Raw genomic sequence first — 14,736 nt, forward strand, 5'->3', positions numbered from 1 at the left:
TTATCATTTGTCATTATTATTATAATTATAGATTTGTTATTGTGTTATTGTGTTATTTGTTATTATTATTATTAATTAATTATTATTTTTAAAAAAGTTAAGGGGAGAAGAAGAAAGGAAACAACAAAGTACTAAAAGGTGTGTAATTTACAAGATAAGACAACCAGATGATGACTTTTTCTTCTTGTGGATGGGTGGGTTGATGACGGCACGGATGGCTTCATCGAAAACGTTCTTCAAACCCTTTTGGGTGAGGGCAGAACATTCGAGGTATTTGACAGCGTTGATTTCCTTCATCTTGGCAAGACCTTGTTCATAGTTGATTGGGTACAACTTCTTTTCCTTCAAACGGTCTTGGGTTTCCTTGTCGTCACGCATATCCAACTTGGTTCCAACGAGGATGATTGGAACGTTTGGAGCGTGGTGTTGGATTTCTGGGTGCCACTTGGCTGTAACGTTTTCAAATGAAGATGGGGAGATGATAGAGAAACAAATAAGGAAAACATCGGTTTGTGGGTAGGAGAGTGGACGGAGACGATCGTAATCTTCTTGACCGGCAGTATCCCAGAGACCAAGATTAATTGGTTTACCATCAACCATGACATTAGCGCTGTAATTATCGAATACAGTCTAAAGAAAAAAAGAAAAGTAAAGAAGAGAGGGAAGATTGATATTATTAGCAAAACTAAAACTATTATTATCTTTTTTTTTTTTTTTTTTTTTAATTTTAAAATATCTAAATCTCTTTGTCTCTCTATCTATCTTTTCTTTCAAGGTTTGGTTTATGTTATATAGTATAGCAGCATATGTATGTGTGTATGTATTGTCCATTATGTATTATCGTTTGTATGATTGTCTTGAATTACGTTTATCGTCTAGTGAATCTACGTTTTTATATATTGCTGTATGCTACTACTACCATTCTACACTTATATCTTATAACCCTGTTGTTGAGATAGAGAGAAGAGACCTAGATACTTTTAAGACTACTATATATACTTACTGGAATGTATTCACCTGGGAAGGCATTGGTTGTGTATGAAATAAGGAGACAAGTCTTACCGACAGCACCATCACCGACTACGACACATTTAATTGCTTGCATTCTGTTCTATGTTGTTTTGAAAAGTTATAATTATATAATATAAGGTGATTTGGTTGATTTTTACTACTATACAAGTGAAGAGATGGACGGGAGAGAGAAGAAAAAATAAAAAAGTTAGTACAACAATCCAAAAAAAAATTAAAAAAAAAAAATTATGAAAAAAAAAAAAAAAAAAAAAACAAACAAGATTCAAATAATTAATGGGGACACAATTGTTTGTTTTTGTCACACACAATCCCCTAGTTTCATAGATGCATATAGATAGTTCTCTGATCCATAGGTTATTACTAAGTCTATACTGAGTACTATTACTACACTACTCCTATACTTTACTGAGGGGTTTCTTGTTGCCTGAAGAGAGGAGGGAAGCGAGAGGAAGAGAGCGAAAAAAAATTAAAAAAAAAACTCGAGAAACGTGAACAGAACCTTGATCGAGCCAACCAAAGAGAGGGGAGATAGAAGAGAAGATATTTTGGTTTGTTTGTCTCTATGTAGGGATTATTTTATCCTGTTCCTTCCTACTCTACTCAATGTACAAATACATCTCCTATTCCTTGCTACTTGATGGATGGTGTCGTCTCTCTTTGATTGAAGGTTGTTTGTTTGATTCGAATTGTTGTTGCAAAGATGTTAAGACTTGAAACTGAGATGTGTGCGATAGGATGAAAGGATGTGTGATTTGATATTATGTATGTATTGTGATATGTATGTATTGTGACTACTACTTACTACTACAAGAGGTTATTTACTGTGGATTATTTAATTTACAAATTTATATTATAATATTATGTATATATAAATATTATTTATAAATGATCAGTGCGTGAATAAATAAAAGAAAAAGTGATGTGAATACAAAGGAAGAGGAAGAAAGAAAAGGGTTTGGTTAGTGAGGGAATGGCTACTATTGTTTTTTTTTTTTTTAATTTTTTTCAAAGATTGACAGGTGATGAAAAAAGCAATTACTTGAAAAATGAGATATATAGATAGATTACAACCTCCTGCACCGAGTGAGCTTGCAAGAAAGCACTCTTTGTAGTACTGCTACTTCTTTGCTTGTGGTAAGGGCTGCTAATGCCGTTGTTGTTGGTTGTGTTCACAAACAGGAAGAGTAGGGGGGGGAGGGGGGTTGTGAACTTTTAAAATAATAAAGAATCATATGATTGATCATTCGTCTCCTGTCTGTATGTCTCGCGAAGATGATGGTTTTGGGTTTATGTGAATTACAACCAACAATAAATAATATTTTATAATAAGATTTGATTGATATTATTATCCCGTGATTAAAAATATAAAATAACCATGGTTTTGAACTTACAAATAAATAAAGAGATAGAGATAAAGATAATAATTACAAGATTGATTGATTGATGTTGTAAAATGAACAAACAAGTGAAGGTGAAAGGTAGTGGTGAGAATGACCAACCAGAATAATTAAAAATATTTAAATTATATTAATTTAATAATATATAATATCGCTATAGAATCACTGTTAGTGCTTGCTTTACTTTACTTTGCTTGCTTACTTTAATAAATTAATATAAAATTATAATACTACTAACTAATGAATGAATGAATGACTGTGTTACAAACTACAGGTTGTTGTTGTGATATGGGTTGGTTGGTTGGATAAATAATAAAATAAAATAATAAAACCCAATTAACCAAAGTTGCTGGTTGTCTCTTGCTCACTCTTCTTTCTTCTGTGTGTAATAAAATAATAATAATAATAAAAAAATAATAATTATTATTGCGAGTAATATCTCTATCAACATCCCATTTTCGAGCTACGCTACACTAGTGTACTGCACACTGTATCTATCTCTCTCACCCTCTCTCTCTCTCTCTCTTCAAAGTTGAGTTTTGATTGTTTGCTACCCACACGTGAAGCGAGTAGGGGAGAGAGAGAAAGAAGAATGTGAAGAAGAATGTGGTAGTGGTTGTCACTAGTAATTTCTATTATTTGTCTCTCGACCTGTCACTATCTTTATCTTTATCTTTAGCACACCACTCTATAGGATATAAGATATGTATTGTGTATGGCCATTCCATCGTTGTGTGACGATTTGATTAGAGATATCGATTTGATTGAAAACTACTAAGTAACTAGCTAGCTTGTTGTTGATGTTTGACTTGACTATGAAGATGATGATGATGATGGCGATGGTTTACAATGTTATACTATTCCACTTACAATACAGGTATTGTTATTATAACAAAGTTAAAAGTAAGAGTAATCAATCCAATCATGTGGTGAGGTTACCTTCTCTGATGTGCACGACAAAAAAATTAAAAAATAATTAAATAATTGGGCGGTGTGGTGCAAGCTGGAGGCATGACTGTGTTTTTGGGGTATGTGGTTGTGCAGACCGAGATCTTGGATACGGAATCGAGATCAAAAAATCCAACGATAAAAAAAAAAAAAAAAGAGAAGTGCAAAGAGAGTAGAGCATAGAGAACAAGACAAAGATACTTTTATACTAGTATTTAGATTGATTTGATTTCCTACCTTTAAAGAGTTGTGTGTGTTTGTACTACTAACTATTTAAATGTTATAATTGTTGGTATTTGCTTTGATTGATTTGATGATTTGGTAGAGTTGAAAGGTCAATGTTTTATAGTTTGATGGTCTCTCTCTCTTTGGAGTGTAAAAACAAAAAACCAAATCGAATCATTTGTGTGAAGTGATTTCGACGATTAGTTTTAGTGCTAAAGTTTTTGAGCGAGAGTGAACTATTTTTAGGGTATTTGTTCTGATGCTTGACTACAAAGATTTAATATCTGATGAACTTTAGTTTAATTAAAGGATCGTATTATACGACGATCGAGAGTATCTCGATGGTCATACTATGAAAAACTATACATGAAAAGATTTTGATGATGTATACAGTCGGAGGGAAGGAAGGAAGGAACTAAAGTAACTTTAAACATACAGATAATAATTCTAAATTACAAATTCTTTCCATTTCTATACTTTATACTACATAGTACATTATCTAGCTCGCTAATAATATATTAAATATGACAACTAATCAATCAATCAATCAATCTACCTAAATTGTGTTTTTAATGATATACATGTAGAGAGATAAAAAAATCATACAAATAAAATAATTCTTATTATTTGATTTGAAATATGAAAAAGAGTTTGAGTGTGCTCTAGTACTTTAGTGAACTTAGTACTTTAGTTTGTTTTATTTTTATTATTAATTATATTTAATTTTTTCAAAGGTATGAAAGATGAAAGGTGAACAACAATAAAAAAACATTTTTGTATAAATGAACTTCTCAGATAGAGATAGAGATAATATAATAGATAATAATTCAACAAGATGTTATTTTCAATATGGAAAGATACCAACATTATTATTATTAAAGATCATCAATGAGATTCAAGATAACTTGGATTTAATATGTTTGCTGATGACATGTAGATCATTTTACAAAGAATTTCAAGAAAAGTTCAAGAGTACTCTACAATTTAAAGATATTTCGATGGTCACCGGTCCACCATTCACAAAAGAAAGAAGTATTTTAAATCACATGGTAGATAGAATCAAACTACGCTATCCTATGAAAGGATTTGAATCGTTGCTTCAAAATGCTTTGGCTGATCAAATGATTCAAGGCAGAACGGTATCATTTAAAAGTACAGTTACGACTGGTATACCCATCACAAAGGTTTATATTGAAGATGCTGATTGTTCAAAGAAACTACCACCACCACAGACAACAAAGCATCTCATCATACATGGATGTACACAAACTATATTTCAAGACAAAGATTGGTTTCCACCTGAATTGGATAGTCTATATTTGTCCAATGCTGGTGAGCAGTCTATTATGGTTATAAATCTACCCGGCGATTCACTTACTTATCTCAGTCTTGGAGGAGTGTTTAACGAAATCAATATACCGAGGAATGTGACAACTCTAGTCCTAGATCTATTAATAATAGATTTTAACTTGATACACGGACTGTCTGGAAACACTACTGTTACATCACTCAAGCTTGGCGGTATTGTATCAATGAACAACACCTTCCAATTCCCAACCAACCTCATCAAACTCACACTCAAAGAATCACCCTATGCCAAATACCTCCCACACACATCTACACCATGGTGGAATTCATCTCCTGAGACTACCATCATTCTAGACAATCTCTTGTCACTCGAGACCCTTAAACTAAAGAGTACGAATGGCAAATGCCTTCCCGATATCAAGAATCTCCCAAGACTAAAACATCTCAGATTGCTGTGTTCAAACGCTCACTACAAAACAAGTGATCTACCAGCATCTCTTGAAACTTTGAAATTATCTTCTTCAAAAACAATAGATAATCTAGGGGAGGAGAAAGATGGAAAACTTTTACCTCTAGGGTTAAAAGATATTTCAATCTCTGATGAGGTTAATTTCCTCCCCTCTACACTATTATCTCATTGTAAACAACTTGAAAGATTGGAAACAGATATAGGTAATGCCGATCGATTCCACTTTATAGATTCAATTCAACATTTAAAGATAACTTATGAAAATGATCGGTTTGACAACACCACTCAACATATTAGACTACCAAAGAATCTGGTATCATTAGAGTCGTGTAGTCGATATCCGTCTTTGTTACTTCGACAACAACAACTACCTACAACATTGACAACATTAAATGTACACCGATTCACAGGTCTAGTATCTATTCCATCATCAATTAGACATCTAAGGTTAAACACCACACGACCACCAAACAAGCAGTATGGACAATGTATAGACCAATCTTTTACCATTGGAAACAATGTACTACCACCAAATGTAGAGACATTGGATTTAGAGTTAATGCCAGACTATTCTCTCCGAATTGATGATATATTATTTCAAACAAATGTCACTCATTTAAACATACACAGATCTTTTATGGATGAGAAGAAGGTATTAGAATTTCAAATCAGGAGATTATCAAGTGACACCGTCATCCTGATGGAGAATCGTACATCTTATGGTGGATTCATTCAATTCCAACAACAAGAGAATCAAATATTACAAATAGAATTAATACAACCCGAAGTATACAATTATTTTATTAAAACAAAGGTAATACTCAAATCAAAAAAAAAAAAAGAAAAAGAAAAAAAGAAAAAATAACTAAAAAATATAAATAAATAAATAATGAATTTTTAATCATACTTAAAAGCACATAAAATATTTTCATCTGATGATGGAGACCAAAACAACAAATAAAGATAAAGATAGAGAAGAAGAAGATAGAGATAATAAATCAACAAGATGTTATTTACAATATGGAAAGATACCAACACTATTATTATTCAAGATCATCAATGAGATACAAGATAACTTGGATTTAATATGTCTGATGATGACATGTAGATCATTTTACTTGGAGTTTAAAGAACAGTATAAAGATACACTAAGATACAAAGATATAGAGATGTTTGAAAGTCCTAGTAAAGGTGGTGATTTTTGTAATCATCTATATTACCGATCGCAACTACCATACCCTATGAAATCATTCACATCGTTTGTCAAGAATGCATTGGCCAATCAACTTGTATTGGGTGAAGAAGAATCAAATGTATTGATGAAATATCAACCAACATTTGATCAGTCGTTACCTACCGTACATACAGCCGCCACCACCAATGTAAATATCATACCAGTCACCAATGTATTTATTGAAGAAGAGTGTTTTGAAAGTCGACCACCAACAACTACCAAACGTCTCATCACAGCTAAATATAGTCATTTAAATTACCTTGCTGGTAGTGATTGGATGCCACCAGAGTTGGAAGAATTGATGATGTGGCCTGACGAAGAGAGTCCAACGTTTATCGATCTGCCCGATACACTCCGACATCTTCACCATTCGCGGTGAGTTTGGTGAGCTCTACCTACCACCCAATCTATCAAGCCTGGTCATTACGCACACCGAGTCTACCGGCAGAGGGGCCTTTGCAATCGATTTAGAGAGTATAGAAGGATTGTCGAGTAGTAGTTCAATCAGACTACTCAGACTAGACTGCAGTCTCTTGTATTGGGATTACCAACTGCCGACGTCACTGACCCGACTCGATATTAGAATCGATGATGCTCCACCCGACAATTTCCGATTCCCATCATCGTTGGTCAGATTAAAGATAGAGTCAAATTGCGACGACGTACCCGTAGTGTATGTACTTGACAATCTAGTGTTGCTCGAGCATCTGACGATGGATTTTTTCGACGACTGCGTAGTGGATGGAACACCCGTCATCAAAGATCTTCCCAAACTAGAGTATCTCAAGTTGGGTACATATGCCGCTGTGCGTTACGAAACAGTCGACTTTCCAAAGTCTCTCAAAACCTTGGTATGGGTGAAAAAAAAAGTCATCTCAAACTTGTGTGACAAAGAACCGTTACCATCTCACATTGAAAACGTCACTATTGGATGCACCAAGAAACCAATACACAACAAGTTGTTCAATCGATACAATAGTAATCTTGAAAAGTTGACCACCGATGTAGGAACCGCCGATCAATACCATTTTCTAGACTCTCTTAGACATTTGGTAATTGGAATGGGCAATGCTCAATTTGGCAGTTCTACAATTAGATTGCCAAAGAAATTAGAGTCGTTGGAGGCAAGATGCTTGATATCGCTACCTCTGTCGTTGCCAACCACTCTCACCTCTTTACATGTCGCCGACTGCCAAGTTCCCAGTCTTCCTTTAGGACTCTTGTTCCTTAGAGTGCAAACCATGGTTGACTCTTTTAATGGGCATTTTATCGGACTAGACATGTCTGTCTTGCCAGCAAGTTTAAAAAGGTTAGAGTTGGATTTGGTGTCGTCTACCGAACCTCTGCGTATCGACGATATTCTTTCAAACAAGTGTAGAGTATCTAACAATTCATCATCGAAACAAACCAGGTGAAAAGTCACTAGACTTTGAAATTAGAAGGTTCTCCAGTGACACTGTACTCATGGTCGAAAAGAGTACTGGATATGGTGGATTCATCCAACACAATCACACTCAAATGTTATCCATTCGTTTTGACAATGAAGGTAATCCTTTTATTTTTCATTCACATTTCAATAATATTGTAAATGATTTAATCGAAAATGCATTGTTCTACACACACATATGAATAAATAAATTAAGGTAGTGGGATAGAGTTAGGTATAATAATAAAAAAAAAGCAAAATATCATTCATATTATCTTTGCGCAAAGATGACCAGAGAGAGATATAGATAATTCAACAAGATGTTATTTACAATTAGGAAAGATATCAACATTATTATTATTAAAGATAGTCAATCTTGTAGATGATAACTTGGATTTAGTGTGTCTGCTGATGACATGTAAATCATTCTACATAGAGTTTAAAGAAAAGTACAAAGATGTTCTTCAATTCAAAGATATCATGATGATCGACGATCCACCATTCACTAAACGACGTTGTTTTCTATTTCAAGAGATTGTGGATCGAACAACACAATGCTATCCAATGCAAGGGTTTGAATCGTTGTTTCAAAATGCATTGGCTGGTCAGTTGGTTAATAGAAGAGATGAATCATCACCATTATTTGTCGGTAAATCATCATTTCTAAGTACAATTACAATTGTACTATAGTTGAACTGTCTTTTTCATTTTTTTTGAGGTCTAAGGTATGGATGAAAGACTTCTTTGCATCTTGAGACTACTTGATATTTAAAGATGAACCAAACAAAAATAATGCATGTTGGTTGGTGTGTATAAATAGGAAAGATATAAATTAAAGGACAAGAACAAGTAAAAAACAAAAGCTGATGAATGATGGAGAATTGTTTGGTGCACATTTCGATGGGTTTCTGGGTGGAAGGAAATGTTTGGTGAATTTAACTATGAGTTTACCAGCCGAAGAAACACTTGAGACGAAAACAGTTGGCTCGAGAGACTCTTGATTTTGTTCCAAAAATAAGTCAAAGGAATCAAGAGGCTTTCCTTGGAGATCACCAAAGGAACAAATAATTTAACGTGGTGTATCAAAGAATCACTTCCCCCTTGGAAGAGGGATCGAGAAACATATGGAAGTTCAGGGCTCTTGTAGTGGAGCCAAATTGAAATTGAGAGACCTTGTTAAATTAAATAACAGATGAAGAAAGTTAATAAATACATAAACGAGGAAATAAATATAAAATATTATGATCATTGGCTTACTCTTTGACATTTGATAAGAAACTGAATTAAGATATTATAGAATAACAAAATCTTGGGGATGTAATGAACGAGAAAGAAATGTACACAGGTGAAATGTAGACAACTGATGAATAGATAGATTGAAAGATCTTGAGTAGAGTACTTATTTATATTAGAGGGTCTTTGAATGAGGCAAGGCCATCCCAATCTCCAGTCCAATATGATGATATCATATTATATTGCCGTCACATCCATTCCAATCCATTCCCAATTGAAATTGATAGACTTCTTCTTCTTCTTCTTCTCTTTGCTTTGGATTTAAAACACATCAAAATCACGGCCGTGTGACAAGTTACCATTCGTTCGCACCAAACTTTGGACATTGTATTCTTGTAGGTCGCATCATGATTCTCTCTGATCGATTAAGTTATTAATACAATGTTTTTGTTCTCATCTCATATGAGTTGAATGATCGCGAGAATACAACAATGTCATCAAAAAATTAAATTAAATTTAACTTACACCCACTTGTTAATTCAAAAAAGTGATTGTGATCACTCGATGTGATATTTATTAATAGTTATCAATTAGATTAGATGAATGGCCTCATCAGCTAGAATCCTTGAATTCTTCAAGCATGCAAAGTTACCTATTTTTGGGGTACTTGGTGTATGTACAGCTTGTATGTTGAAGGAGGAGCAAAGAACAAGCATATGCATTTGCCTTGATTAGAAGATCAGATCAAATTCAACTAATTACTTTTATCTATTACTATTAGGTTATATACATGAAGACTATCAATATAATAATATGCCACTAATATTAAATGAAGACATGTTGGATGACATGGGAACATTTAGTTCGGCAATAGAAGCAATGCATCAGATCTCTACAAACCGACTCACCGGTTTACAAAACGATAGATTTGATATGATGTTGGCTCATATGGCAGGTAAAAGGAGGTTGCCTCTAGGTACAAGCGAGAATATCGATCGTCTACTAGATTGTATCGAGGTGCTCTCAATCACACATAAAAAGCAGACTGATGAATTACTAGAGCGATTCTTTAAAATGGGACCAGTGTTTGAAATGGCGTCTGGCAACTATGGAACCATCTCTACAATCTCAAAGGTAGTCGAGACTCTGTGTCAGGACAATAGAGACCCTGAACAGCTACCGTTGGAGCGTATTGTAGAGTTGTCTAGATCGACCGTCATCCCCTACCCATCACGAAAATATCTTATCCAATCTATCTGTCGCTTGGCGGCACTTGATAATGAGTCGGTCAACAAACGACTAGTGGAAGCCGGTGCCATCCCTATCCTCGAGTACTACATCTCACACAAGACGTCAATGGCCAACGAGTATCATCGGGCCAGTATTAGACTCTCAAAAACTGCCCTCTCCAACCATATGTTGGTTGGCAACGGTTTTGACTCTGATCCTCGACTCGATGAAATCATCAAGAAACGTGCTCACCAGAGTACATACTTTGCACCACGGTTCGAAGATTTCTCGTTACTTGTCAAGAGCCAGGTAGCCACCCCGGTTGTTGGATTTATCTATGGTTTGTTAAGAAGTGGTGGCAAGACTGCGATGGGGTACAGGACATCGATTGCTACGACCGCACTACCCTTTACATTGGTTGGTATCACTGAAATAGCAGATTACATTGGTTTTAAAGCAAGAGAGATGAATGGTGACACGTTTAGTTCTAGGGTTTTCGGTACTTCCATCACTATCTTTTCTCTGTACCCAATGCTACGTGCTGTACAAGCACTACGTCGCTTTTCTCCGTACTTGTTGGGATCGTGGTTCAGCAGTATCCTGGCATCAGGCATTTCAATCTATGCCTTTGATATTGGTGATATGACAAATCCACCCCAGCACATTTACAAATCAGTCCCCGTTCTTGATGCCATTGGTAACTCACAAATCTATTCCTACGGTGACCATATCCCAACCAAACCTAATCTATTTGGTAATTTAACAAGAGAACAAGTATTTGGTGAAGATGAAAAAGAAAATGAAGAAAATGAAGAAAACGAAGAAGATAATAATAAAGAAGAAGAAGAAAAGGAAGAAGATAATCAATAATAACAAATTTGTACATTATATATATATATTTTTATCCAAGTTGAAGTTTCAATCTGGCAATTAAATTAAATTGGTTTATTAATATTATTATTATTATTATTATTATTACAAGTTGCTGCATTTAACATTGAATTGTTATTCATTCCATTTCCTTTACAAGCACATGGATTTAAAGTAACTTGAAACATTTCCTCTCTAATTTTCATGATTTCATTGATAACTTCGACATTTAATTCATCGATTGATCGAAGTAGTGAAAGTTGGTCTCGAACAACGAGTGGAAGAGTGCTGTACATTTGTGCTGGTAATGAGAGGAACATGATTGTAGCCAATCCAACAGGATAGTCATTACATATTTCATTTTGTTTGACAGCACTCGAATTGTCGTGATGATGAGTGATTGACCACTCGATATCTCCCGACTTGGCCATATCGTTTAATTTTCTATAAATGTTGGTATGTGACAACTCTTGAAAGAATGTTTTCCAAGATAATTTAGATCCAACAGTTTCACTCAATCTATTATATAATTCATGTGAATATGCACATAATACATATGCTGTTTCTTGTGGTAATTGTTTAAATATTGTTTTAATAACCTATACAAAAATAAAATCAAATTAATTAATTAAATACATAAATAAATGCTTATCTATTGTTTTAACTTACAGTTTCAACTGAAGGTTCATTCATACTACCTAAAATAGAGGGGACATTATTTAAAAATGTATCAGCAATACCAGCCCATGACAATGTATTCTTTACTCTACAAAATGATGGTTGATAAGTAGGATCAGTTGACATTAAATAATAACCTCTTGGTTTTTTAGTTTCTGGATCCAATGATAACATTGATTCCCTAAATCATAATAAATTAATCAAAATATAAATATTAATATCAAATTTAAATGTATTCTATTCTATTCTATCTTTTTCTTTTTCTTTTTAATTTACCATAAAACTTGAACAGGTACCCAATGTGGAGAATATTTAAATCTTGCAACATCCAATACTAAAGCCAAATCTCTATCTTGATGGTATCCACCAATAGGACTGTAATGACCGGACCCAGTTTGACCAAGTACCTTTCGATTGTATGAAATGACAAGATGTTGAGGTGATTTCATTGAACAAGAGTCAATAATCGATTGACGGAAATGTTCGAGGTCGGTTTCATCACCTCTAAATGATTTGATCTTGGCACCATTGCAACGTGACAAACAGGTGAATTCGGTAAATGTAATACCACGTTTCTTGACCGATTCTATCGGTGTGCAACAATCCAACATATCCTCTGCAAACCATCTCCATGGTCCTTTCCATAGTCGCTTTGGGTCAATCTTTAGAGCATTGAGTACCATTGCCAAAGTTGCCAATCCACAATAAGCTGGATCACTCTGTGAAACAAACTGTTCAGACAATGAAAAGTATCCCTCCATATGACCATCTCCCAAAGCCTCTCTAAATATCTTTCTACCTTCATCCGATGAAAATGCAATCAAATGACTTGGTAATGGTCTTTGATAGAAACTTGGTTTAAATGATGCTGCTTTTGCTGGTACATTTGGTGTAGCAGCAGCAGGTGCAGCAGCAGGTGCAGATGTAGGTGAAGGTGAAGGTGCAGGTGATGACATAGTAGTAGTAGTAGTAGCGTTAATTTGAGATTGTTGAGTATTTGTTTGTTTGATTATATTATTAATGTCATGTTGTTGTTGTTGTTGTGGTTGTTGATTATGATTGTGCCCGTTAGCATGAGCATGACTATTACCATGACTATGACTATGACCATGACTGTGATTATGTTGTACAGAACAACATTGCTGTGAATAATGTCTCTTGTTGTTGTTGCTAATCAAATGATGACGATGATGTTGTATCGTCAATAATGAAGAGGAAGCAGAAGATGACGATGATTTACAACGATGATGTACATGTGCTAGATTTTTATAATCTATAATATATCTTTTTAACATTCTCTCCTTCTATCTATCTATCTCTCTTTAAGACTTTAACCTACTGTTCGTCTTTAGGAAGAAGAAGAAGAAGATGAGTAATGTCTTTCAAGTTTATTAAAATTGGATTTTTTTATTTTTACTTTAATTAATATTAATTACGCGTCAACTCCTCGTCAATGATGGTCATTCTTTTTTCTTTTCTTTGTTCTATGCATATTCTAAAAAAAATAATATATATTTGTAGAAGATGAAATCAGTATTTAGATAGATCGATAGATATATATCTAAAGATAGGGATAATATTATTTATTATTTATTCAATATTGTTGTTATTTCAATAATAATATTCTTGAGTGATTGTTGCAGAAATGAGATAATCCAACTTTGGATATTTCTCTTGAAGATAGGCGTTGCCTTGACTGTAGATATTGTCAGGGTTGATAGAGAATGGATAAGAATATAATTGTTGAACTACAGATTGGAATCCTTCGGTTACAATACCCATTGGTGCGTAGCCTTCTCCATCCATCCACCAATTGTAAGCGAGGTTGACAAATATGGTTGTAGTGCGACTGGTAACATTTCCATCACTACCAATAACACCTTCGAATGAAATGGTACCGATTTGGCTCTCTTGCTTGGTGGGATCGTTTGGAATGGAGACATTGTACTTTTTGGCAACTGCAGGTGTTCCATTGATACCCCATCCAGCCACCAAAGGATATGGTGTCTTGATTACATCATAGAATGCATTGTTGTTATAATATCCTACTTGTAACAGCGAGTATAGATGATCTACTCCTATTGGTGCCCAATCCCGATGGAAATCTGCTGTAAATGTACCAATTGTAGTTTTAAAATCAACTGTAAATGTAGATGGTGCTGTTTTAATTGGTAGAGAAGATTGTTCAGCATATGATAATGATGATGATGATAATCCAATTAATAGGATTATTGTTGATAATATAAATGTTGAGTATCTAAACATATTTTGAATGTATAATATATTTAATGTTTGAGCGTATATGTGTAGTTATTTGATTAATTGATTGAGATGATGATGATTAAAAGTTCATTCGAATGATGTATTTATATGATCTGTTTGAATGTATCTCTGATGTCATTCGTTTGATTTGAAGTCGTTTGCCTGTTTAGTATACTTGATCCGAAACTTCCTATAAGGATAAAAAATTAAGAAAATATCTAAACTTTGGATTCTTGATACAAAATTTTATTCGTCTCGGACAATCGAACAACCTTCTATGGCTGAGATATCCACTACCCTTTCATTTGGTTTCTATTTCCCATCAGTCTCAGAACAAAATATCAAGATCATTTTTAAAATCTTAAAAAAATAGTTAAATATTAAATGTATTAATAATGTTATAATCCAGAATTAATTGACATTA

General features: G+C 34.0%; 5 protein-coding genes across 5 annotated transcripts; 3 read left to right on the plus strand and 2 right to left on the minus strand.

Annotated features, from left to right (window-relative positions):
• Positions 1–147: 147 nt before the first annotated feature.
• rac1A (Rho GTPase) lies at positions 148–1,105 on the minus strand (the record flags this gene model as incomplete). Its single annotated transcript, XM_004351317.1, has 2 exons — positions 148–630; positions 1,004–1,105. 2 exons carry the CDS (start codon positions 1,103–1,105, stop codon positions 148–150), a joined length of 585 nt encoding a protein of 194 aa, XP_004351369.1.
• Positions 1,106–2,078: 973 nt separating this feature from the next.
• Positions 2,079–5,964, plus strand: DFA_10727 (uncharacterized protein; the record flags this gene model as incomplete). Its single annotated transcript, XM_004351318.1, has 4 exons — positions 2,079–2,140; positions 3,537–3,588; positions 4,484–5,794; positions 5,818–5,964. 4 exons carry the CDS (start codon positions 2,079–2,081, stop codon positions 5,962–5,964), a joined length of 1,572 nt encoding a protein of 523 aa, XP_004351370.1.
• A 52-nt stretch (positions 5,965–6,016) lies between these two features.
• DFA_10728 (uncharacterized protein) lies at positions 6,017–9,709 on the plus strand (the record flags this gene model as incomplete). The annotated part of the gene is made up of 7 exons (XM_004351319.1): positions 6,017–6,166; positions 6,432–6,988; positions 7,197–7,286; positions 7,307–7,405; positions 7,593–7,992; positions 8,406–8,720; positions 9,560–9,709. 7 exons carry the CDS (start codon positions 6,017–6,019, stop codon positions 9,707–9,709), a joined length of 1,761 nt encoding a protein of 586 aa, XP_004351371.1.
• Positions 9,710–9,875: 166 nt separating this feature from the next.
• Positions 9,876–11,372, plus strand: DFA_10729 (uncharacterized protein; the record flags this gene model as incomplete). The annotated part of the gene is made up of 3 exons (XM_004351320.1): positions 9,876–9,957; positions 10,054–10,281; positions 10,576–11,372. 3 exons carry the CDS (start codon positions 9,876–9,878, stop codon positions 11,370–11,372), a joined length of 1,107 nt encoding a protein of 368 aa, XP_004351372.1.
• A 65-nt stretch (positions 11,373–11,437) lies between these two features.
• DFA_10730 (Phytochelatins synthase) lies at positions 11,438–14,315 on the minus strand (the record flags this gene model as incomplete). Its single annotated transcript, XM_004351321.1, has 5 exons — positions 11,438–11,971; positions 12,042–12,231; positions 12,327–13,308; positions 13,487–13,545; positions 13,711–14,315. 5 exons carry the CDS (start codon positions 14,313–14,315, stop codon positions 11,438–11,440), a joined length of 2,370 nt encoding a protein of 789 aa, XP_004351373.1.
• Between the last annotated feature and the right edge of the window lie 421 nt (positions 14,316–14,736).

Source organism: Cavenderia fasciculata, assembly GCF_000203815.1.
Source record: "Cavenderia fasciculata unplaced genomic scaffold Scf_EUAJFUG01CK1KI-5, whole genome shotgun sequence".
Taxonomy (NCBI): Eukaryota; Evosea; class Eumycetozoa; order Acytosteliales; family Cavenderiaceae; genus Cavenderia; species Cavenderia fasciculata.